This window comes from Sminthopsis crassicaudata, chromosome 1 (assembly GCF_048593235.1).
Source record: "Sminthopsis crassicaudata isolate SCR6 chromosome 1, ASM4859323v1, whole genome shotgun sequence".
In the NCBI taxonomy this organism is placed as follows: Eukaryota; Metazoa; Chordata; class Mammalia; order Dasyuromorphia; family Dasyuridae; genus Sminthopsis; species Sminthopsis crassicaudata.
The window spans coordinates 377522195-377548173 of NC_133617.1; the positions used below are offsets into that span (position 1 = coordinate 377522195).

Below are 25979 nucleotides of genomic sequence, written 5' to 3' on the forward strand. Positions count from 1 at the left end.
AAAAGCAGAATAATTATTTCTATTTTTATCTTCATCCAATGTTTATTATGCTCCTAGTCTGTGTGGAAGAATATGATAGATCCTCAGGGAGACATACAGATTAACTCAGACAGCCTCTACCCATATAGAGCTAATGATCAATCTGGAAAGAAATATTGTACTTCCACAAGCAGCTACTATCCAAAATACCATCCTGAAGCTCAATCTTACAAAATTCAGTGATGACTCTATATAATCAATGATCAATATTAAAAACCTCTGATAAATATAATTTGAATGTATTATAACAAAATCAAATTCATTGTGATTATCTATTCTACACAAATGTTCTCTAAAGTAAGAAGAAATAATCTAGAATAAGGGGACCTGTGGCTGTCATTATAGTTCCCTTCTCCTAAGAACATGACAGTCTTATACAAGAATGGTTACTATGCTAAATCACCCTTTATTATAAGATTTTGCTTTACTGAACATAGTTTACAGTTTACCAGAATATAAATTAATACTGTATTTTTGTTCTTCCCAAAAAGAAATTAGAACCAATATTCTGTGTTAGCAAATGCTCTGATGGTCAGGAAGTCTCTGTGTCCTATTATTGGGTTATTTGATAGTTTTTTTCCATGTATTGATTTACCATGTTAATGCACCTCACAGTATTTTTCTACTTGCTTTTTCCCTCCTGCATGTGTAGTCAGCAGATATAACATCTCTGAGTCACACAGCAACAGGCCTTAAACCCAATACTATGTATGAATTCTCAGTCATGGTAACCAAAGGTCAAAGATCAAGTACGTGGAGTATGACTGCCCACGCTACCACATATGAAGCAGGTAAGTAAAAGATAATATTTAAATGATCTGTTATTGGAATTGACATTTATAATGTTTTCTAGACTATGGGCATCTACATAGTTTGCAGCTACAGTAAATCAGTCACAATGTGGAATTTCATGGAGTTGAACATAACAACTTGGGGAAACAGGGACAGATCTATCAAAAACAACAATAACAAAATGATGATAGTGGTGGAAGTGATAACTACTAGCATTTATATAATATTTTAGGATTCATAAAACTATTTGCAAATATTATCCACTTTAGGTCATCTGTAAGGGAAGTGTTTTTCCTATCCCAATTGCATCTATGAGGAAACTGAGACAAACAGAAATTATGTGACTATAGTTAATACTGATGCATAATTGGATCTCCAATTTTCCTGATTTAGAGTTCAGCATTCTAAACACTGAGTCACATTGCTGTTTCAAGGAGATAAGATAAACGCTTTCTTGCAGTGGTTTGAAAATTTGGTATATTCTGATACAGGAAAATCCCCATCTTATCTCTTTGAATCTTTTTCTTTATTTGTATTTTGTACACACAAACTCAAAAGAGCCTAACTTCAGTCTGTCCACAGTTACCTAACTAATGTTTAATAGCTGTTTTACTTTTTTATACCGGTATTTACTTTTACACGGATGTTATTTAGGAATATATAAAAAAGGAAGACTCATTCCTCAAAATTCTAACAGTCTTATAAGAGAATCCAAGTTTAAAAAAAAAAAGACCTTGAATATTGAATGAAGCATGTTAGAATGTAACAGATGATATAGTGCACAATAAATGTATAAGTAGGACTTAGCATAAAAGAGGGATTAGAGGAAAGTCAGTTGGATGTTTATTCCTTGAGGAAGTAAGATCTGAAGGAGGTTGATCTGGTGATGGAAGGTGAGCCCAAGAGGAAAATAGTGAAATTGGTAGTTGATACTTATGGTTTTACCTAGTCTTGTCCCCGCTATTGCTGCTAGCTCTATCTCCAGGAAGCTGGCAACTAATATATCAAGAAAGGATATTGTATAAGAGCTTCCCAGATTATTAGAAAAGTTTCCCACTGAACTATTATCAAAAAAACTGCTTATTCCTAATTCTTAAAAAGACCAGGAGCTCCGAGGTAAGTCCTACAAGTCACTATAAGTAGAGGAAGATTGGCTAGAAGCCGAAATTAACTTTCTTGGAATGAACCTAAAATAGATATATTAAGTTGAGAGCAATTATTGTAATAGTTTCCCCCCACAAAAAAAAAAGAAAAAGGAAGAAAGAAAAATTTAGGTTCAAAATTAGTGACACTTTTATACTTCACTGGAGTTTACCCTGAATAACCCCACCTAGATATATATGCCAGAGCTCTCTCTTCAGTGGGAACAGAGTAACACTTCAAAGCTTTGTTCACTTCAAAATAGTTCAAATTCATGTTAATGAAATTCATTGAAATTTTATCAGTTTTATTTACCATGGTTGTAATTATAGACTTCATAATCTTAAATCAATTGTGATATACAGTGGTTGGCACTTACAGTTCATAGAAATCTAGCATCCAAAGAGGGCAGCTATTAAAATACTTTCCTATTTTTTAGGAAAGTATTAGTTTTCCTATTAGTTTTGTAACTTTACATTATATTTGTGGGAAATGATACTATGGAATTTTGAAAAGTTTTTGTTTATTTTGATTTTTTGATTGTTTGCTTTATGAAATTGCTCACTTTCCTGTTGAGATGAGGTGAATTTTAAAAGCTATGAATAATCAACTGTGGTCTTCCCATCTTGTTTTCTTATATCAAACACTTCCTTATCCATTAGGGGACTCATCACAGAGAGCTTACACTTCTTTTAAACACCATCTTCCTAAGAAGTGATAGAGATTTTTTTTTTGCTATCTTCTAGTTCTTTTCTCCAGTTTCTATGAATCTAAACTTTTGACTCAATGTCCTATTCAAATGAAATTCCTGGAAGTAATCCCTTGGATCACTGTTATCCCAAGGGAATATTGCTATGATGCTGGCATGAAGAATAAAATTGACAAGGTCTTCCTATTGTCAAATGGGGTGAAACAGGAGAGGGTGGTACTCAAGGTACTTTCTTCCTTCTTCCCTCCCCTAGGAATGATTTCTTCACAGAGGCTTGACCCATTAAGGGCAGCTAGGTGGCATAATAAACAGTACCAGACCTGAAGTCAAGAAGATTCATCTTCCTGGCTTCAAATCTGGCATCAGATATTTACTTATTATTTGTGTGACTGAGAAAATCACTTAACCCTGTTTGCCTATTTGTAAAACAAACTAGAGAAATAAATGGCAAATCATTCTAATGTCTATGCCATAAAACAAAAACAAATAAAAATGGGGCCACAAAAATTCAGATACAACTGAAATATTGAACAACAAAACCACTAAGATTTTCTGTTCTCAAATTTGTGATGGGTCTGATATTATGAAGAGCACTGATAAGGCATCCACATTTCCCAAACCACAGGATCACACTTCCAGTATACCATTTCAATTCATCCAAAGGCTTTCAAGGACTTCTATACTGACAGAGAACCTGTCACTCTTAGTCTAAAGCTTAGGTTTATGATTGTCTGATATCTAAGTCTTATTCATACATAGTTCATCCTTTTAGGTTGGTTGACTATCCTCATCTAATGTAAGAAAAGAATCAGGGTTAACATCTTATTACTTATATTAAATGAAGTGGAATGATGCCATTGGTTGGTTTAAACATATATAATCCTTACACAAGCACCTCACTTATTAACATGAAAAGCCATGTCAGATTTCAATGTGTGTAAAAAAAGATTCCTTTCATTTCTCATCTATTCCAGACCCTTAAAGTAACAACCCTGGCAAATTGCTTATAAGAAGTGATAAAATTTAGGAGAAAATGATTAATGATTAGAACAACTACAAAATGAGGCAATGATCTACAAAGATAAGTAAAGAGCATTTGGCTGGGTATCCAGGTGTGATCTTTATAGACTAATTCATAAGTATCTAGAGATATAAATGAAGGAAAGAAAATAAAAGTGTGAAAATTACTTATCTACTGGCTTTTATATATTTGGTAATTCACAACATATATGTGTGATACGGAAGTCAAATTAATCACTTCATCAGTCTTAAGTAATAATATATACTCTATTACTTGGAGAAATCCAAATAGAGTGATGTTTCCAGGCTTTCCATGTTTCAATCTATCCTAAACATTGCTATTATAATATAGGCTCATAAACCTTGTATAGCTTCCCATTGCTCAAGATATTTAATGCGATTTTGCCTCAGTTTTCCAGTTTTTTTCCATTTTAAAATGAGCTGGAAAAGAAAATGATAAAACACTTTGGTATCCTTGCCAAGGAAATCCCAAATGGTCACAAAGAGTTAGATATGACTGAAAATAACAACTGCTTACTGAATTTCTGGCTGAAAGTCCAAAGTTGATGGTCTAGATGACGACTTCTTAAACTTTTTCTTTTTGTGAAAACTTTTCACCCTCCAAAATTTTTACATGACTCTGGATATATAAAATATGTATATGAATTAAACTTTACTATTAATAAATCATAATTTCATGACCCCCACATTCACTTGAGCAACTTCATATAGGATTACAATCCTCAATTTAAGAAACTCTGGTCTGGTGGTCAATATTTCTTGCAGTTTTGTTTGTATCTTTCAAATTATTTTTCTTGGTAATAACATAGATCTGCTCACATATGATCTCAAACTCAGTCATTCTCCATGTACTGGTCTCCTACTATGTCCATCCTCATTCTTACTCCAAATATTTTTATGTTCAAAGACAACTAGGAGTATAGAAATTTATCTATCAAGTATCTACATCTGCTAAGGCTTTGTTATCAATTTTCCCAAATGCTAGAATCCATGAGATTCAGCATAAAGACCAAATATGCCTCAGTTTTGTTGGTTGGACACAGAGTAGGAGTACGCCTTAACTCATATGGAAATATGGAATGAATTATTCCATACTTTCTAAATGAAAGTAATCTTAAGGGGATACTCTGAAATCTACATCCAATAGTCCCAAATATGTCTCCAAATTATCCAGCAATCATATGTCCTTATTCACTGACTCAGTCACTGAAATACCACTACCTACTGTTTCATATTCCCTCTGCTTCCATATATTTATGTATACTCATCATTTGTTTCCTCAACCATACAGGAACTCAAAATAAATGTTAATTCTCCAGCCTCTGAATATCCAAACTCTATGCCATATACTTCATGACATTCAGAAACCAGCTTATTTAGCCATCCCTATTGTACCTATTAGCAAAATTGAGAGAACATCTTAATAGTCTCTTATAGTTTGAAAGAGAGGGAAATCCATTGCTATGGGCTTGTTCTGAAGCCTGTTCACTGCAACTTACAGGTTTTATCTCTTCAAAGTCTGTCATCCATTCTTCTAAATGAACTCTCTGCTCAGCCATAACTTGTTTTTTTGTTGTCTCTGATGAATACTTGCCCTTTTGTCTTTGTGTATCTTTACTCATGAATATGGTATATTCTCTTACACTTTCCTGTCTACAATTCATCAAAATCCTAGTCATCTTCTTCACCTAATAACCTGTTTTTCCCCTTCTGCTGCTTTGACTATTTATACTATTCATAAATGATTTAACATGTACTGCCTAGTACTATAATTATCTCTGTGTATGTCTTTTCTGTCCTACATAAGTGAGCAAAGTGAGACCTTTGACCTATGCCTTATTTGTCTTTGTTTCCCTTCACAATGTTTATCAAAATTTATTGTAAATTTAACTACATTTTTATACATACCAGAATTATTTTTAGCTCTACTGAATCCATAATAGCAATCTACTCTAATTTAAAAAGAATTGAATTTCAAGCATGTCAGATGACTTGGATTTTTGGTCTTGGCTCTGCCAATTATTACAAGAAACCACTTAACCTCTTTGTTTCACTTCTGTAAATCTATTACTTTTCACTTCAGTTTCATGGCACAAAGATAAAGTGATAGATACTAATGTTGAGAGGGAAATGAGAAACATGTTGGCTTTTCTTAAAATCAATGGATTGTTATATTTGCAGACGTATATTAGATTGAGATAGACACATAAAAGAATCTTAAAGTAATATATTATTGTTACAAATATTGGGGAATAAATGAAATGGTTTGGAATTAATCTTTGGGAAAGAAAAAAACCCATAATATAGCATCTTTTTTTGTGTTCAGATATTCAGCTATGTCCAACTCTTTATGACAGCATACCAATTCTGTCCATGGGATTTTCTTGGTAAAGATAATAGAATGCCTTACCATTTTCTTGGGTTAAGGAAAACAGGGTTTAAGGAAAACAGAGTTTAAGTAACTTGTCCAAGGTTACCAGCTAGTAAGGGTCAACTCAGATTTGAATACAGTTCTTCCTGATTCCATTAGCCACCTAGTTGCCACCAATATAGCATCCAGATATCTGTTATTTGTAATCACTATGGAACCAAAAGCAAGAAGTCTCAGAGGGCATTAAATAGTTTTCTGCCCTTGGAGTAAAGATGTATGAGTTTTGACTCTGACATGTGGATCATTAATAAGTCATTTAACCTTGCAGTGACTCAGGTAAATTTTCCAAGACTACAAATTATAGAAGAGTTATTAGTTTTTACTCTATATTGGTGAAATCACGTGACAGACAAAAAAACAACAAATGAATAAGTAAGATCGTTAAAAAAGAGATGAAAATGTTTAATCAGTCTTGTTTGTTGGCATCTTATAAAAAGCACACATTAAAGTTTATTATAATAACCCACTTCTTTAATTGGATGATTCATTTTTATACTCAAAAGGGAAAAAAAAAAGATGAAGTCGACGGATCATTTTATCTTATTTTATGCCTTCATCTAGCAAAATGAGCTGGCTCATCACCTTTGAGCTCCTTTTTACCCAGTCATCAACTTGGCTTTTAATATAAAGAAGAAAAAGTAGTTCATCCTGACTAATTTAAAAGGCAGCCTTTTATCTAATGACTAATATAAACTGAAAATGTTTTGTTATGCATTTAATAGCAGACAAAGGCCAGGAAGTTCATGACTACATCACATCCTCTCATAGGTTAGCTACTATTTAAAATTACTTGTGAATGTTTCTTTCTGAGTCTGTCTAGTAATCCCTTCTTTTAGAGAGAATTGTTTTCTGTGTTATCTTCTGGTGGCAGGGTTGCTTTCCCATTGGCAGCTTCCCTTGGTCTAGGGCTTTCATTATGATGCATATAAGCTCTTAGCCTTCTTCCTTAGTAATCTAGGGTTGACCTAATTTACTATTTCTTATATCTCAGGAAGCTACATTATATAACTCCTGTAGATATAACTGAATAGAAATACTTTTGGGTAGTATTGGAACCCCAAATGACTTTGAGAATCAGGCATATAGACATGAGATTTGGGGACCAGATTGGGTTTCTAGGTGAAGGATAGATTGATAGGTCTTTTTAAGTACATTGGAAAATCAAGCTTTAGACAATGTCAGTCTCAAAATCATATATAAAAATCAATCAACAAGTATTTATTAAGTGTATGCTGTATGCCAAGCACTGCCTAGAGTGTTAGAAATATCAAGACTAAATGAAACAACTTGACTTCAGGGAGCTTACATTCTAATAGAAGAGAAAACATATCTATGTATATATGTATATGTACACACACACACACACACACACACACACACCTGTATATATAATATACTCTAAGTAGGTCAAAAATAACTACTTTAAAGGGATACTGTATGTGAATCTGGATCTAGGATTTGGTTTAGCTACCGTATATAGCTGAGAAATATTCAAATGTGTATATTTATATACATGTATATGTGTTCATGTGAGGGGGGTTGTTTATGCACAGTTTTTGGCTATGCATATTGGACTGAAAATGTTAAATTATGGAGAAGAAAGGGAAGTCAAAGCTGTATGAGACAAGAGTATGAAGAATTAAAAAGAAAGAGATAGAGGAAAAAACAAAAAGAAAGGATGAGAGAGAAGAATAGGTAAGGAGGAAGAGGAAAGTAGTAGAAGAAATGGGAAGGATAAGGGGTTGAAAAGAGACATGACACAACATGATAGAGGGGAAAGAATGTCAAATTCTGGAGTCAGAAACCCAGAATTATTTTCATTGATATTGAATATTGGGCAAGTCACTTAACCTCACTGAGATTCAGTATCCTCCTGTGTAAAATGGGAAGATTGTACTAGATGGTCTCTGGAGTCACTTCTCACTCTAGAACTGTGATCTAATAAGAGAGAGTGAGAACAAGTACATGTGGAAAGTAGCAGGATAGATGGGTGGATGAATAGATAGAGATAGGTGATAGAGATATGATCACATCCATATGAATACATACATACACACACACACACACACACACACACACACACACACATATCATACTGCTCCAACTCTTTGGAGAAAAGACCTATAGTTTTCATGATCCCAACTTGAAAGATCAGCGATTGCAAATTGATGTTTAATATGTCTTCTTATATGTTTAACATTGCACATTTATAGCCTATATAATATTGCTTGCTGTCTTGGAAAAGAGGGAGAGAGAGAAAAAGATTTGGAGCTTAAAATATTTTAAAATAAATGTTAAAAACTATGTTTACATGCAATTGAGAGAAAAAATAAAATACCATTGAGAAAAAATGTCTTTCTGCTTCAAGACAAAACTATAGTGAACTTTTAACAGATTACGTAGAAACCCTACCTTAATCTACATACACTTCTTTAGCTGCAGTAGCCTCCCAAATAGATTTGGGATTTGTCCTGTTATCCTGAATCTGTTCTGCTCTCATGAAGCCCTTTTTCTTTTATTTAGATTTCAGTAGGTATCTTAGTATCATAGATTTAGCCACTCCAAAAAAGCTTAATTTACAGGTTGAATGAGTTCCCCAAAGTCACACAGGACTTTACAAAAGTCAGAAGTTTGTAATGGATCCTATGACTCTAAGCCACTGCTTTGATTAACCCTGCAAAGGCTAGGTAGAGCTTGGTGGTGTTTCAATTTAAATTGCAAGTCCTAAAATACCAAACTTACTCCCAAAGGGAAGAGTTATGGGACTGGAAATGAAATTAGAGGACCTGAGTTTCACTTCCATCTCTGCCACTTATTATTTTTATGACCTTGGGTCTTAGTCTCTTTAACTGTAAAATGAAAGTTTTTGACTAGATACCTTCTTTGTCTTTTCTAGCTCTAAAATCTGTGATACTATGAGTGGTGGATTACTATAAATAACATTTCTTAAAAAATAGAGCAATGTCCAACTAAACTTTGGACAGAAAATGCCACCTGCATCCAAGAAAAGAACTATGGAGTCTATTTTTTTTCCCTCTCTCATGGTTTTTACTTTTGTTCTGATTTTTATTTCCCAACATGATCCATAAAGCTTTGTGTATTAAAATAAATAAATAATTTTAAAAGTATAGAGCAATGAATTAATCCATATGCTAAATTACTTATACATATAGACAATTATACTTGTTCTCAATTTTTCAGTGTAGATATCAGCTAAAGACACTTCAGTGCTCTATTCCATAAATACCTTTTGTTTTCATGAAATAATCTTGAGTATTTCTCTTTACTTGGTTTAAATTCAGATGTGGGATATAGGGGAATAGATAGAGAAGGAAGGGAGGGAAATAAATAACAAAATAAACCTAGTGTACTTGACCAACTGATGACAAACCATGATCATGATTGATGGGTGTGTGTTTTCTTTCATTCTCAGTGATAAAGGCTTTTTTTTTTCTATCTGATTTTGCAGCTCCAACTTCTGCACCCAAGGATCTGACAGTCATTACTCGGGAAGGGAAGCCTCGAGCTGTCATTGTAAGCTGGCAGCCTCCTTTAGAAGCCAATGGGAAAATTACTGGTAAGTGATACAGTGGCCATTCTCAAATCTGGCCAATTCTTTTCTTCCACTCATGACTGTTTACTTCAGGGCTGCTTCTACTTTTTCCATTGTCTGTTGTTTCATGTCACAGTCTATCAGAGAACTTTGTGATTCACTTCTGCTTCTGCTTCCTCCACCAACCAGTGCCAATGCCATTTTAAAATGAACTTTCATTTGTAGAGTTGCTTAAAGGGGTGGAATGAGAAGAGCACATATACTTTCTTATGTGTATCTGAATGTGTACTTACAAATATATAATATATGTGTATATATATATATATAAAATAAACCTCTATGTATATATCATATACACACATATGTATATGTAGAAGCATTGCTTCTAACTTTTTTATCAATGTGTTGTTTTATTTGGCTGATTTTTTAAAAATCATTTTAGTCTGTATTATAAAGAATTGTGCTCTCAAGTTGGAAGGAATATAGGAAGAATTGTAGGAGATGTAAAAATACCAAAAAAAGTAAAATATATGCGCATTTTATACATACATGTGTAAAGCATGTATGTATATATGTATAACTGTAACATATACAATTATATTCACATACAATTTATGTACATATAAACACATACATATATGTATAAAATAAAAGCTAATTCTATACAAATCTATGCATGTATATGTATATAAATATAAAATTGTTGTTGTTTTTACATGACATGTATTTCTGCATTACTCTCCATCTCCCTTCATCCTTACAGAGTTCCATCCTTTATAATATATAATAAAAAAGAGGGAAAACATTCAACAAAATCAAGCAACACATTGAAGGTGTAAAGTTATATACAATATTCCACTCTATTCTAAGAGGATAATAGTAGACAGTCAGGGAAGAGATATATTTTCATATCTTCTTTTGGGGTCAAGTTTGGTCATTATAATAGTTATTTCCATCTACATTATTATCCTTTGTGTATCTTGTTTTCCTGGTACTATTTCCTTCTCTTTGAATCAGTTCATCTAAGCTTTCTCATGTGTTTCTGAATCCATCATGTTCATCAGTTCACACAGCACAGAAATATTCACGTACATTGATCAGGGGTATCCATTCAATGAACAAATACCTCATTTCCACTTCTTTGCTACCACAAAAAGTGCTGCTATCCTTTTTCTTTGATTGCAGAAAAATAATGATACAATTTTTAGTGTAATGCTTTTGTGTCAAAAGGGTCTTGTATATATTTCTAAGCAATTAGAAATGTCTAATAATTAAATTTGAAAATGATGAAGTATAAAAGATATATAATGATCACATATTTTAGCATTTTAAGGGAAAACCAGAGTTATTGAGAAAATGATAGTTCCTTGGTACCACCTTAAAATCACAAGACTAAGAAAAGGCTTACTATTATTGACTGACACAGATTAAGCTTAATGAATGTTTCCCAATGGCAGATTTTATTTGGCCAAATATTGCTGATAACATCAATGTCTAATTAAAGCACCCATTAGAAGCCTGTAATGTTAATTTAGTATGAAAAATATAATAGAGTTCTATCAGGAATTTTGCATTTAAATTATCACTCTAGGCTTTTAATAGATGTCTCCATAGCATATAATTATTATGAAAAAATATTATACAATTTGAAATGTGCACATTATAGTCTAATTAACTTGAACCACTGGGTTAGGCACATGCAAGTTTTACTTTTTGTTGCCATAGCAGAAGCAATCTGTAGATGGTTCCATTACATACTAACAAAGTGATGGAAGCACTGAAGATAGAAATGTGATCTAGGAAATGTGGGTCAGCTAATAGACTTATCTTCATGCCAGTAACCTCTAGAATTTTACAAAATGAAAGAATAATGTGAAACTTCATCTTGTGACTTAAATTAACTTGAATACTTGTTTTCTCTGAGAAATCCCTCTGCCTACAGTCACCAAAAAGAATTCTTATTTGAGCTGTCAGATTTAGCAAAAGAGGCATAAAACTTCTTCACATATCATGTGCTCAGTTGTCAATGTGCCAGGCATTTGGAAGATCAAACTAGTTCTTCCTATTTTTTTTTTCTTTTAATTTCACTTTCCTCATTGTATCTGCATGTGTTTATGTGTATCTACATAAAAATACATATGTATATATGTGTATGATGTGGTGAATGTAGCAAATGATGGGGCACCAGATGATGTGTTTTAGGAGCACCAAATATTGGGGTTTGATCATGTTTATAATTCACAACAGCCATTCTCTTTGGCAAAAGATAGGTTTATTTAGGAGAAAAGGTTAAAGACAAAATGAAGGGATACAATAGATACCAGGAATGGTAAATATGAAATAAAGTAGGAGAGCATAGAGTTAGCAAGAAGGAGTTTTTTAAATAATAAATGATGTGAAGACAAATCCCTTAGAGGAACTCACAATTGCCCAGGAGAAAGTGAACACCCCATGAGGTTCAGACAAGCCCTTAGCTGGCAGGCTAAACCCTAAAAGGGATTTAGCACTCTAAAAGAATCTCTTTGTTTGTTTCTGACTATGACTCTGTTTCTCTCTCTCTCTCTCTCTCTCTCTCTCTCTCTCTCTCTCTCTCTCTCTCTCTCTCTCTCTCTCTGTCTCTCTCTCTCTCTTCTCTCTCTCTCTCTGTCTCTCTCTGTCTCTCTCTCTCTCTCTCTCTCCTCTCCTCTCTCTCTCTCTCTTCTCTCTCTCTCTCTCTCTCTCTCTCTCTCTGTCTCTCTCTCTCTCTCTGTCTCTCTCTCTCTCTCTCTGTCTCTCTCTGTCTCTCTCTCTGTCTCTCTCTCTCTGTCTCTCTGTTTCTCTCTCTCCTCTCTCTTCTCTCTCTCTCTTTCCTCTCTCTCTTTCTCTCTCTCTTTCTCTCTCTCTCTTTCTCTCTCTCTCTGTTCTCCTTCTCTCTTTCTCTCTCTCTCTCTCGTCTTCTCTCTGTTTCTCTCTCTCTGTCTCTGTCTCTCTCTCCTTCTCTCTCTCTCTCTCTCTCTCTCTCTCTCCTCTCTCTCTCTCTCTCTCTCTCTCTCTCTCTCTCTCTCTCTCTCTCTCTCTCTCTCCCTCTCTTTCTGTCTCTCCCCCCTCTCCTCTCTCTCCCTTGCTTTGTCTCCCTCCCTCTCCTCTCCCTTACTTTCTCTTTCTCTCCTTCCTCACCCCCTCATCCTCCACCAGGTGAAGTGGGCTAATACCGGAGTCCATTTAAGTCAGAAAACAAGATTGGAATACAGGTTTCTCTGATCAATTCTCTATTAACTATACCCCACAATTTCTTGCACTGTCTTACAAATGATTATACAAAAGCATATGGAAAATCTTTAGATAGCAAGTTTATTAAGAATTATGACATAAGTTGACAAGCAATACTTTACACCCTTCTGCTGCAGATATTTTAGGTCCTATTACTCCCCACTGCTCTCCCTTCTGAGATTCCTTCCAATTAATTACCTTAAAAACCTAAATCACTGCATACCGAGCCATAGTCAGTCATAATGACCATCTTACAATGCATTTCAGTGATTCTGGAAAAGCAATTGAGGCTGATGACTTTGGGTATCTCTGTTTCACTCATTTATGTCAGGAAATGAGCTTGGTGATGTCTTTAGTCCCTTAGAGGGATGAACAGAAGGATGAACAACAATCTCCTACCTACTATGCCTACACTGGACCTAATTATTTGCATATTGTCTCCTCCTTCAGAAAATATGCTCCTTGAGGGTAGGGACTTTATTTTCATGGCTTTACTTTGTATTTGGCCCAGTACTGGACAGATAATTCAGTGTTTTATAAATCCTTATTAACTGATTTACTGACAATACCTAAAAATATGTTCTTCCTGAAAGGGTCCATGTATTCTATTTTAAGAAATAAAGTTAGCAACCACTGAATTATCAATGATTATTTAAATTGATTTCCTCAAATTCAAAATAACTGGTGAGACTCTGAAAGGTTACTCAAACAGTAATTTTGTAGAGAAAATTAAAAACTGACATTTTTAATCATAAGCTATAGATCTACACTACTAAATTTTGCCTGGTGAATTTACATTATATAACATGAAAAATCTTATCAGTATACATATTGCCCCTATGTTTTCACATTGTACTCACTACTCAGCTTTTCACATATAGTGAAGACATTTAAAAGCTACAGTAATGTTTAGGACTATTTTTCAAAGGCCCTTAAATGGCACCCAGTTTTTCAAAGAGAGTAAGTTTATTCATTTGAAGTATTGTGATTGCACAGTGGAGGGAGGCCAGAAAGTATGCACGATCAAACCACCATCCAGGACTTCTATTCTTCAATTCTGAGATAAACTATCTCTAAGAAAAAATGTCTAGGAAAATTCTCATGATTCCAAATCAGTAGGCAAAGATTTCAGGTTTTATATGTTACTGCTTCCTTCTCTTCTTGTTACAAAGTACAAAAAAGTTCAGATAAGTTATTAAAGTCAAATACCTGTATGCCTTCTTAATTAGTTTATCCATGCTTTTGTGACACCTTTGGGGTTTTATATATTTCATATTAAACAGTTCCAAACTTGGGTTTTTTTGTTTCTTTTTTGTTGTTGTTGTTGTTGGTTGGCTTCTGTTGGAGATTCTTACTACAAAAGGAGATCACTCAGTCAAAAATATTTAATAAAATTTTACAATGTGCCAGAAACCGTGCTGAGTGCTGAGAATAAAAATACCAATTAAAAAAAGATATAGGGGATTACAATCTAATGGAAAAATACAACAATCAAAAAGAAGATAAAAACAGATGAGGAAAGAAGGTACCCGATCAGGGGATATGATGGAGAAGTCTAAATGCCATATAGGTGATGAGAAGTGGGGAGAAGACTATGCTGGGTCTTCTCTGGAAATGAACCTCATAAGATTAAAATCTATCTTTAGAACACCTTATTTTGGGAAGCAGAACACCGACAATTTTATAATACTACAGCTAAGTACTGTATATTCAGATGCAAAAAGAGTGGTATTTACAATTGTAATATTATAACTGAATAATGCCTAAAATATATTTTATCATGAAAGAGGGGTTAGAATTATTCTGTAGTTCCAAAAGCATATAAAACTAGGATGAAAAAAAAAAAGTAAGAGTGAGATGGGGGAAATATAGGGAATTGCAAAGAGATAGCTCAATGTAAGGGAAAATTATGCCTCAAAAATTTTTTTAAAAAGAGGGATAGATAGACACTTCAGATATGAGTCACCATTTCTGCAAATGATCAGGCAGAGACTAGTCAACTAGCCATCCAGATGTTTTATTTTATTTTTATATATAATTTTTTTATGATTATAGCTTTTTATTTGCAAGATATATGCATAGATAACTTTACAGCACTGACAATTGCCAAGCCTTTTGTTCCAACTTTTCCCCTCCTTCTCCCCTTCCCCCAGATGGCAGGTTGACCAATACATATTACATATGTAAAAGTATAAATTAAACACAATATATGTATATATGTCCAAACAGTTATTTTGCTGTACAAAAAGAATTGGATTTTGAAATAGTGTGTAATTAGTCTGTGAAGGAAATCAGAAATGCAGGCAGACGAAAACAGAGGGATTGGGAATTCTATGTAGTGGTTCATAGTCATCTCCTAGAGTTCTTTCACTGGGTGTAGCTGGTTCAGTTCATTACTGCTCTATCAGAACTGATTTGGTTCATCTCATTGTTGAAGAGGGCCACGTCCATCAGAATTAATCATCATACAGTATTGTTGTTGAAATATATAATGATCTCCTGGTCTGCTCATTTCACTCAGCATCAGTTCATGTACATTTTATAATAGGCTCATCATTTTATAGATGAAGCAAATAGGCATAAGTGACTTACTCAACATCCCACATCTAGTAAGTGTCTGAGGCCAAATATGAACTCTAGAATATGAGTCTTTCTGGTTTCAAGCCTAGGGTTCTTTCCACTGTACCACCAAGTTATCCCTTTTAAGAAAAAAGACAACATTCATTTATAGTAGTTTGTAAGTAACTAGAACTATATTCTAATCTAAAAACTAGTCTAGAACTATGAAAGTAAAGGTAATTCGTGATGATCTAGATGTTATCATTACCTAAATTATCTCATCTTAATTCAAGCATCTTTGGGGATGGTACTAAATATTTCAGATCAGTGGCTTGTTAACTAAATAATTACCAATTGGCAATCTGGCTTCCCCCCAAAAATGAATATGGTCCTTCTAGAATTAGTGCATGTAAAATGAATGTATTGGGAAAGTAAAGCCACTTTTTAGCATGTGAACAATTATTATATACAGATTCTGATGAATTTTCCTAGAGTAGGATACACATACAGATAGGTATGTTTTCTGAGCTCAAGGAGATTATAATTTTAAAATCTGTTATTTGAAAAAGAAATAATAATGTCATTTTCTTCATAATATCTTTCATCTTGGATTTCATCCTCCTATACTTTTTCTATTTTTTGAACTTATAAAACCCTTGTAATCTGAAGGATGCTGAATCTCTTGCCACCTCTCCATTAAAATTAGTTCTCCTCTCATGACCTTGAATCTCTTGATCAAAAGTAAAAGATACTTTCTCTTCAGTAAACTCCCATTTCTAGAGCCTACTTTTGATGCCATCCCTTACTCATTTTATTTCTGAGGATCATTCCATCTATCTTTACCTTCCGATCTAAATTCTTGTTGTTTTAATTTTTTGGATTATAGGTGATTCCTACTCTTTTCTCAAGAAATTTGATAGTAAACCTATGGTGTTCCTCTTTCCATTTCCATGATCCAAAATTGAATTTTCATAATTCCCTGTCCTTCTATATATCCTTTTCATCTTCCTAAGAAGGTTTATCTTTCTTTAGTGTTTTATTTCTTCATAACTCCCTGTTCTTCCTTTCTATCACCCCTGCTTTGATAACATTTTCTTGTTCATAGTTCTGAGCTTAGAGTTGATGTACTCAGTGGTACATTGTCATCTGTCTTTCAATGTCTTGCCCCCTCATCTTATTGTTATCAAACTTCAAATCTGATTATTCTGAGATATCCATTTTCTCCAGTTCTATAGTGGTGGTATTGTACACAGATGGAAGAAATGGCACAACTGCACCAACTGAGTCCCTTGTGAGTTCATAGTATGATACTTCAACTAATTCCTTATTGCTTGACTTTATGTCATAATTCTTGCAATCTGATCCAAATATTCTCCTCAAAATTCAAGTTTTTAATGATTTTCTCTCTAGAAGACAGATTCCTTTTTCACTAAGAAATTCATTAAAAATTTATTTTTTTTCTCCCTTACTCCATACCTCAAATCCATCTCCATTGTTTCTCATTCTCTCCTCCTATGATCCAGGCTCTGAGGATGATGTGCCTCTTCTCTTTTCCAAGGTCCCTCTTGTCTTCTGTGCCAACTCCTCTGAAAGATGATCCTATTAATCACTTTATCTCCTTCTCTCATCTTTCATCTCTCCTTCTCTTCTGACTACTATGACTACTGCTATTTCTTCTTCTTCTTCTTCTTCTTCTTCTTCTTCTTCTTCTTCTTCTTCTTCTTCTTCTTCTTCTTCTTCTTCTTCTTCTTCTTCTTCTTCTTCTTCTTCTTCTTCTTCCTCCTCCTCCTCCTCCTCCTCCTCCTCCTCCTCTTCCTCCTCCTCCTTCTCGTCCTTCTCTCTCTCTCTCTCTCTCTCTCTCTCTCTCTCTCTCTCTCTCTCTCTCTGTCTCTCTCTGTCTCTCTCTCTCTCTCCCTCTTTCCCTCTTTCCCTCTCTCTGTATCTCTTTATATACATATGTGTGTATGTAGTGTGTCTGTGTATATCTCTAATATTACCAAGATTCCTTTACTTACCCTATTTGCTAAAACAATAATTTGAGGTTTCTACCTCTTTCTGCCTCCATATTCTTCCCTCTCATGTACTTCTCAACTTTTTTGAAATCTGACTTCTAGACCCCAGGTCACTGAGACCAATTTCACAAAAAATTCTCTCATAATTACTAAATCCAAAGACTTTTTCTCAGGGCTCATAATCTTTGATGTATTTCCAGCTGTTAATTATCTCTTTCTCCTAGATATTCTCTCTTCCCTTGGATTTTGATATAAATAGCTTTTAAGAAGTAAAAGAGTGTGTGACATTCAAAAACTTATAAGGATCATCTTTCATATCATTGCCCATCCATCTTATTAGTCTGAAATTGGAACAGAAGGATTTGGGTGGAGGGGGGATAAAATAAGCATTTATTAAGCATCTATTATATTCTAGACAATATGCTTAGTGCTTTAAAAATATTATTTCATTTAATGCTCATGACCAGAAGTCCTATTATTACTCCCTTCATATAACGAATGGTTAGGCAAAGATTAAGTGACTTACCCAGAATCACACAGCTAGTAAGTGTATAAGTCCAGATTGGAATCAGGTTTTCCTGGCTCCAGATTTATCTCTTTCTTCATAGTGCCATCTAACTACCTCTTAATGGCATGGCCAGAAATAGATAGCCAGAACCTACCATTTAATAGAACTACCAAAATTAATATGGAACACTTCTGTCATTAGAACTATACACCTTATTCCAGGAAGGTGTAGGCAATTCTACCAACTATATTATTTTTACTAAAAATAAAGCTTTACATTCTACCCTGTCATGCTAGCAACTTTCTAACATGATAAGTTGACTTTAGAAAAAGAAATAAATATTCCACATTCTCTCTACATATATTTACACTTTCACAAGAACAAAATTATCTATATAAAAAAGGCTTCCTCAAACACTGAACACCACTTGAGTATTTTTATTCACATCAGAACTGTGTATGTATGCTGTATTTCATCTTTCTACACGTTTGAATTCTGGAGTGTGACATTGCTGGGACTCCATGAACACCAGTGTGGGTGAGGGCAGGGAGGGGTATGGAACAAATGATAATGCATAGACCATATATTCCATATTCATACAAAAGTAATTCCGATGACCTGACACTCAAGGCATTAGAAGTTCTCAGGCTATTTCCCAATGTCACACCTTGGAATCTAACCAAATATTTGAAAGAAGAAGAAGAAAGGGAACAAGAAGGACAAAAAGAGGCAGAGAGAAAAGGGAAAAATATATAATATGGAATTTTTTGTACATTAGGCCCTAAGAACTATGACTAAAAATTATTTTATTTACTTTCCGGTGAATGATCCAGAGTTTATATTTGCAAAACATTGAATGTTCTCCCTTCAAATTAATGATCTTAGAAGGTCAATTACTCCTCATTGCTAGATACCTTTCTTGTAACTCTTTCCTCTTTTGAAATTGTCTTTTGAACACATTTACCATGGGACATATGAACAATTAAGCAACTGTCAATTTTTTGAGGGGGTAGCAAGAAGGAGTGTCAAGATCAGCTAATTAGAATATTTCATTCTGTTAAGAAATAGTGGTCGATATAGCTAGAGAACTAACTCAGGATCTAATTTGTAGGTAGCCTTAAAGGCCAGTCAAGGATTTTCTTTAAGGAGTATGCATTAGGAATCTATTGTAAACATTTAACAATTCAGTGTAATAAAGAGGGGGAGGAAAATAGAGGCAAAAAGACTTATTATGTGTGTGAGATTATGTGATAATTCAAGTATCATTTGATGTGAGATCACATGATATCTTGATTTTAAACAATATCTTTTTTAATTTTAGCTAATTTTAATATAATACCAAAGAGTTATTATTCTTCATTTTTGTAAAATATCAGTAACAGATTATTTGAATATAGAAAAATTGAAAAAATCCCCAATTGATAAATGGTCAAATGATATGAACAGACATTTTTCAGATGATGAAATTAAAGCCATCAATGGTCATATGAAAAAATGCTCTAATTCACTATTGATTAAAAAATGCAAATTAAAACAACTCTGAGATACTATCTTATATCTTTCAGGTTGGCTAAGATGACAGGAAAATATAATGATAAATGATAAAATAAAGGGGATGTGGGAAAACTGGGATACTAATACAATGTTGGTGGAGTTGTGAATTAATCCAGACATTCTGGAGAGCAATTTGGAACTATGCTCGAAGGGATATAAAACTGTGACCCAGTAGTGTCACTACAAAGTCTATATCCCAAACAAATCATAAAGGATCCACAAGCATGAAAATGTTTGTAGCATCTCTTTTTGTGGTGACAAAAAATTGGAAAATAAGTAGGTACCCAGCAATTGGGGAATGGCTGAATAAGTCATGATATATGAAAAAAGGGAATATTATTTTTCTATAAAAATAATGAACAAACATTTTAGGCTTGGAAAGATTTACATGAACTGATGCTGAGTAAAACAAGCAGAACCAGGAATACATTGTACACAATAACAGCAAGATTATGTGATGATCAATTATGAAAGACTTGATACTTCTCAGTAGAATAGTGATCCAAGGCAATCCCAATAAACTACTTATTTTTCCAATTCTTTGCCACCACAAAAAGAGATGCTAGTTTGTTGACTAATTTACTGATTGACTTTTTAAAACATTGTGAGTTAGGCTAGAAAGGTATTGTTATGGACATTTTACAGTTAAAACTAAATCACAACTGGAGTTAAAAGATGACCAAAGTGACACAAAGTTTTAGTAACATGTTTAGGACAAAAACTCAAATATTGTAATTCAAAGTCAAGAGCACTTACATTCTATCTCCATAAATAATTGAATATTTCTTTTGATATATCTAAGTAAAGTAAGTACTTTAGAGAATAATTTTCATATGTTGATAACATTTATTCTGAAGCCCTAGGCCCACAGAATTTAATAAAGGAAGGAAATAGGGGAATTTATTTATTAAGTACATGCTTTGTGCCAGATACTATGGTAAGCACTGAGGATATAGAGAAAGGTTAAAAAAAAAATCTATTATCACCATTTCCAACCTGTCTCCTAGATTTCACCATCTCTGAAAACTTAAATTAATTCTGAAACTCTCACCTTCTCAGAACCTTTTCACCCAGGGATCCCTCTTTCCTTCTGCTTGAAAAGAGTAGAGAGTAGAATTTGGAAAGCTTCTTTCTGATACTCCACCATTTAAGGAGGACAAACATGAAATTCTTATCATTTTATACCTGGATTTGATTTTCTCCAGAAACTCATCATTCTGCAAACTGAAATCACTTCTGAAATTCTGAATTCTCTGGATCACGTCATATCCTTGTTGCATGATTTCAAGGCTCTGAGTAATCCACCTCACCTGCATTTTTCAACTTCTTACTATGTGTTGTCTTCCCCTTCCAAATGGGAACTTTTTGGGGTCAGGGACTCTATTATGCCTTTCTTTGTATCTCCAGTGCTTAGCACAGTGTGTGTCATATAGCAGATACTAAAGAAAAATGTTTATTGACTCTGATTCTGGTCTTAAGGAGCTTAAGACCATAAGTCTAATAAGGGCGATACCACAAAAATAGTTATGTACAAATTAGTTACATATAGGAAATTTTGGAAGTAATCTACAGAGTGAAAGCACTAAAACTAAGAATAGAAAAATGAGAATGTATGTAGAAAGAACTTTTAAAAGTACACAGTGTTTTACACACGACCTATCATTTTATGTTAACTTATGATAAATATGTTTTAAGCTGTGATAAATCTTTGGTTTCATTTATCTATGTCTTGGCATAAATCATGTACTAGAAAACTAACTCAACATACTGGCGGCCTTCCTTTTTCTCTCTGATATTATTTGGAAACCAAAAGAATATACAATTTTTTGCGAGTTATTCCTCATTTTTACCAAATAATCAGCTCACTTTTTAATGGCCATATCTTTGATTGATGATAACATTATACCACTTATCTGTGCATACTTTCATAATATGATTCAGCATCTTCAGTCCAATCATTCTTCTCCTTTGTCCTTTAGGTGACCTATACCTTTAATTCTTCATTGAGTCATAGAATATACTCTAATCTCCATTAACCATCAGAATATACATAAATATTTTAATACATATCTGTGGCATGTGTGAACCAGGGCTTCAGGAGGAAATTTGGTGTAATTTAAACTTCTGTACTCCAATTATCCAAGTGTTTTATTTGTTTAAGAAAAAATGTGCCTATTTTCCAGGGTTGTATAACTATAGATTGTAAGGTTCTGGTTAGCTTTCTGGAAGTCTTGGGACCAACCTTTGTTTAGCAGTAATCACCACTAGAAAAGCAGGGATACAGTCCAAAGTCTTTATTGTCTCCTTCACAGTCTGTCTCCTTCTTCTGGGGCCAGGCTAGCTTTCTGGAGGCCCTCCAGAATGGGTCTTGAGTTCAGTGTAGGAGATAGGAGAGCCACCAGGAGGGTCTCTATCTTGAAGTCTGTCTCAGGTTGAATTTTTCCCAGTTTATGTACTCTGTTACAATTACATCATTACAGTGCACTCAGTGTAAACCAATCATTATATCACTAGGGAACCATTATTTGTTGTAAGATTAAATCAATCATACTGAACTAGAGAACTATGTGCTAAACTAGATTACCATTATCTTATCTATTCCACTGAGTTAACACCTTGTTGTTTAATAATCAATCATGCTGAGTTCCTGCTCTTTACAATAGATGATCCTTTTTTTCAATGGCCACAGATAGATATTATATATCAGCTCCACGTGTGAACAGTGAGCTGGGCTTAGAACTATATGGCAATAGGAGATAAGCTGGTTTACATTTTGATAATTTTCAGTGCTTTAAATAACCTCAAGATTTTTTCTGAAAAAAAAAAAAAAAAAAAGACCCAACTTTTAACATAAGTATTATTTTAAGGGTGATATAAATAAGGAGTTTCATAGCATTTTGTATATTGTTTTCATATACAAGTTTTGTAAAGTATTTCTTTTATAATATCTCTTGATCCTCACAATAAACCTGGGAGGTAAGAATTATTATTTCCCCCATCTTTGAAATGGGAAAACTAAGGTTGAGAGAGGTTAAGTGACTTGTCTAGGTTCATACAACTATTATGGGTATGGGGCTAGATTCAAACTCATGTCTTCTTGACTCCAAGCCTAGTCTCCTTGACTCTATCTATCTGGCCACCATACTGTCCTAAGTGTCTGTTTTCAAATCAAGGAACATCACTGTCATCAACAAATTAAAGTTGGAATCAGAGAAGCAGAATTAGAGAGAGAGAAGCATGATGGGCTTAAGTATACTTGAATGAAACAAACAACTAATGAATAAAAGCATGGAGGATCCATTATAAAGTATCATTAGAATGATGAAGGCCTAGTGAAGAAAGATAGGTCCATCATTTGTCCAGAATAAGAAATAGCCAATGGATTAGCACACAGGCCAAAATGATAATGATACAATGACAAGAGCACTATTCTACATTTTTAATTTGAAAATACCTATTTTTTCTGGTGCTCAATGAAATTAGATTTTTAAAAAATGCTATTGTTCTTCATAATCCTTAACATTCAAGGATAGGAGAGTTGGTATATTTGATCTCTACTAACACATTCAGGCCCTCTTCTGCCATCATCATTTAGCAAATGTCTTTTCTTTGAAATTCATTCTAGGCTCCATAGATCCTTATTGCTTTCAGCTATGGAACTGCAGGGTACTTTCTCTAAGAACCTTCCAATGTCATTGACACTGACTTGGGAACTGAATTTGTCCACAGTCGAACGTTTATTAAGTGCCTGCTATGTGCCAGAAACTTTACTAAGTAGTGGGGATATAAATATGAACAAAAGACAGTTCCTACCTCAAAAAATTTACAATTTAATGATGGAAAACAACACATAAAAAAGCTGAAAAGGAAGGTTGGAAATATAAGCAAAAAAAGATACAAGAAACTCCATTTCTTCTCCATTATCAATTTATCTTCTTATTCATCTTCAGCAACAGAACTAACCCTACCATGATCCACCTCTTTTCCCCAGTATAGCTTCAAATTTGTTATTCTTAGTTTTCCTTAATCACTTCAGCTCATTCTGTGATTCATGCCCTCAGGCTATATTTTTACAAGATCTTGCTGCACTTTTCTATTCATCATCCATTACCTGTCTTTGCATCTATTTTCAGTATGTATCTTTATAAAATCTTATTTAGTTGGTGAACTCTATGCATATATATTAATCATTTTAGACTTTCTCTTTTTTTCTCTCTAAAATTACTTCTCTTTTCATCTAAGGAAATTTTCACCTTTTCTGAATTGAATTATCCTATGTTATCTTGTTAAATTCTTTGTAATCAATTTCCTCCAAATCTAGGGTTCATGTCAGATAATACCCCCACTTTTCACTCTCCTTTTTCATTTATTCTACATGAAGTAATTTGTCCTTCAATGTCCTCAGCATTTTCACTATTTCACTCATATCCACTAAGTATTGACCAGCAGAGGAGACCTGCTAACAATAATTACTGAGTTAGCATTGAGGTAATACAATGTTATTATCCATTTTCCTCTTTTTTAGCATTCTTCCATCACTATTCCAAGAACAGAATAGTGCTCCTGAAAACTAAGGTCCATTTGTATTTTTCTTTATTGCACAAATAATTTATCACTTAATGATTATCTTACTAAAGAACCTCACTGTATTTGTCTATACTTCATTGCTCTGGAGTGAAACTTGGTTAAGGCTGTACCTTAACGCAACATTTGAGAAGAATTTTTATAGGAAAATAAATTTTATTATCCCTCTACAGTCAAAGCACAAAAAACTTTCATCTATACATTCACCTATTTTCATCTTACCAGCATACTTGACAGCCAGAATTTATCAATAACATATAATTTATTTTGAAATTTATTCAGTTTATTTTGTTTCTAATGATTCTTTCCTCATAGAAATATTGAGGATTGTTGCAGTATTATTTATTTAATTCCAGTGATATATATGGGTGGGGGTGAAAATCATTTCTTATAGGTATAATACTCTGGTATATTTTCTAATGTACCATCAATATTATAAATGGTAACAGGAAAGAAAATGTATTTTGAACCAAAATGGCAACATACAGTTCCATTTTTTAAAATACCTTCAATGTTTATTTATTTATTTATTCATTTATTTATTTTTTTTCAGCTTATATCCTCTTCTATACTTTGGACAAAAATACACCAATTGATGACTGGATTATGGAGTCAATTAGTGGTGATCGACTGACTCATCAAATTATGGATCTTAACCTTGACACTGTGTACTACTTTAGAATTCAAGCCCGAAATTCCAAAGGAGTGGGACCTCTCTCCGACCCTATTGTTTTCAGAACATTGAAAGGTTTGAAACTTTTCCTGTTATCAATATGCTTCTATGAGATTTTTCTCAAGGAGTTTTGGAGAGAGGTTTAGAAATTTTTCTCCATAATATGTACAGAGGCAACAGAACTATGATGAAAATTCATAGCAAATTAACATGCACCCTTTATGCCAAAATCAAACCGTGAAAGATCAGTCTATTGTGTGGTCAAGTTTTCGGCAATCTCCAGTAAGACAGACACACTTAACTTCACTTTCCCCATATAGAGTCCTTTTGAAATTTTTGTATTGATTTCATGTGTATTGGCTGCATTAAAAATATAATGAAATCCATCAGCCATTTTATGTAAAGAAATAAAAATGAAAAGCAGTGAGTTATGTGAATGTTGTAATGGAACTAAGTCTAAGTGTTTTCTTTCAGGGGCTATTGTCCATGTAGGTAAAAGGAAGTTTTGAAAATGGCAAGGAAGAAAATTTCATATGGAAGTGATGTGTTTATTTTAGGCAACTAGGGCAACATAGAACATTTTCTTACTGTATAATTTCCAGAGAAAAGTGCTGCATGCTTCAGAGATTAAAAATAGCTCCCAGAAGAATCATAGCTATCCATGCCCTAAAAGAAACAAAAGGAATTTTTAATCCCTTGTAGATAGCTGAAATAATTTGAAATTTCACTAGATTATATTTAAATATGTTTTTAAGATGATGAAAAATGTTCAAAGGAAGGTTTACTTGATCTCTAAATTACTAAACATGGTGACCTGGAAAGAAGAGTAAACTTAGGTTTAAATCCTACATTAGAGAGAGAGAGAGAGAGAGAGAGAGAGAGAGAGAGAGAGAGAGAGAGAACGAGGGATGAATATCTATATCTATAATCCCATGGGACCATTTTAGTATATAGGGTGTGGGTTACCAAAAGTGACTCCATAAACCTCCTTTTTCTCTCTTTATCATCACTCATCCTGGACTCACACTAGGAAGTCTGGGATGTAGGTGGGGAGGAGGTGTTCACAGAGTAGGGTTATCAGTGGCTACAAAAAGGTGATAATGGGCAACCCTCATGTGGAAGGAATACACGTCTT

At 33.8% G+C, this 25979-nt stretch overlaps 1 protein-coding gene across 3 annotated transcripts in view; it reads left to right on the forward strand.

The window, feature by feature from the left end:
• The window catches only part of DCC (DCC netrin 1 receptor), a 1370610-nt gene that overhangs the window by 1215934 nt on the left and 128697 nt on the right, over window positions 1-25979 (forward strand). For all 3 annotated transcript variants that reach the window (XM_074279384.1, XM_074279385.1, XM_074279386.1), the window contains exons 18-20: window positions 692-830; window positions 9622-9729; window positions 24725-24919. In XM_074279384.1, the coding sequence (XP_074135485.1) occupies window positions 692-830; window positions 9622-9729; window positions 24725-24919 (442 nt within the window). The remainder of the gene's footprint in view (window positions 1-691; window positions 831-9621; window positions 9730-24724; window positions 24920-25979) is intronic.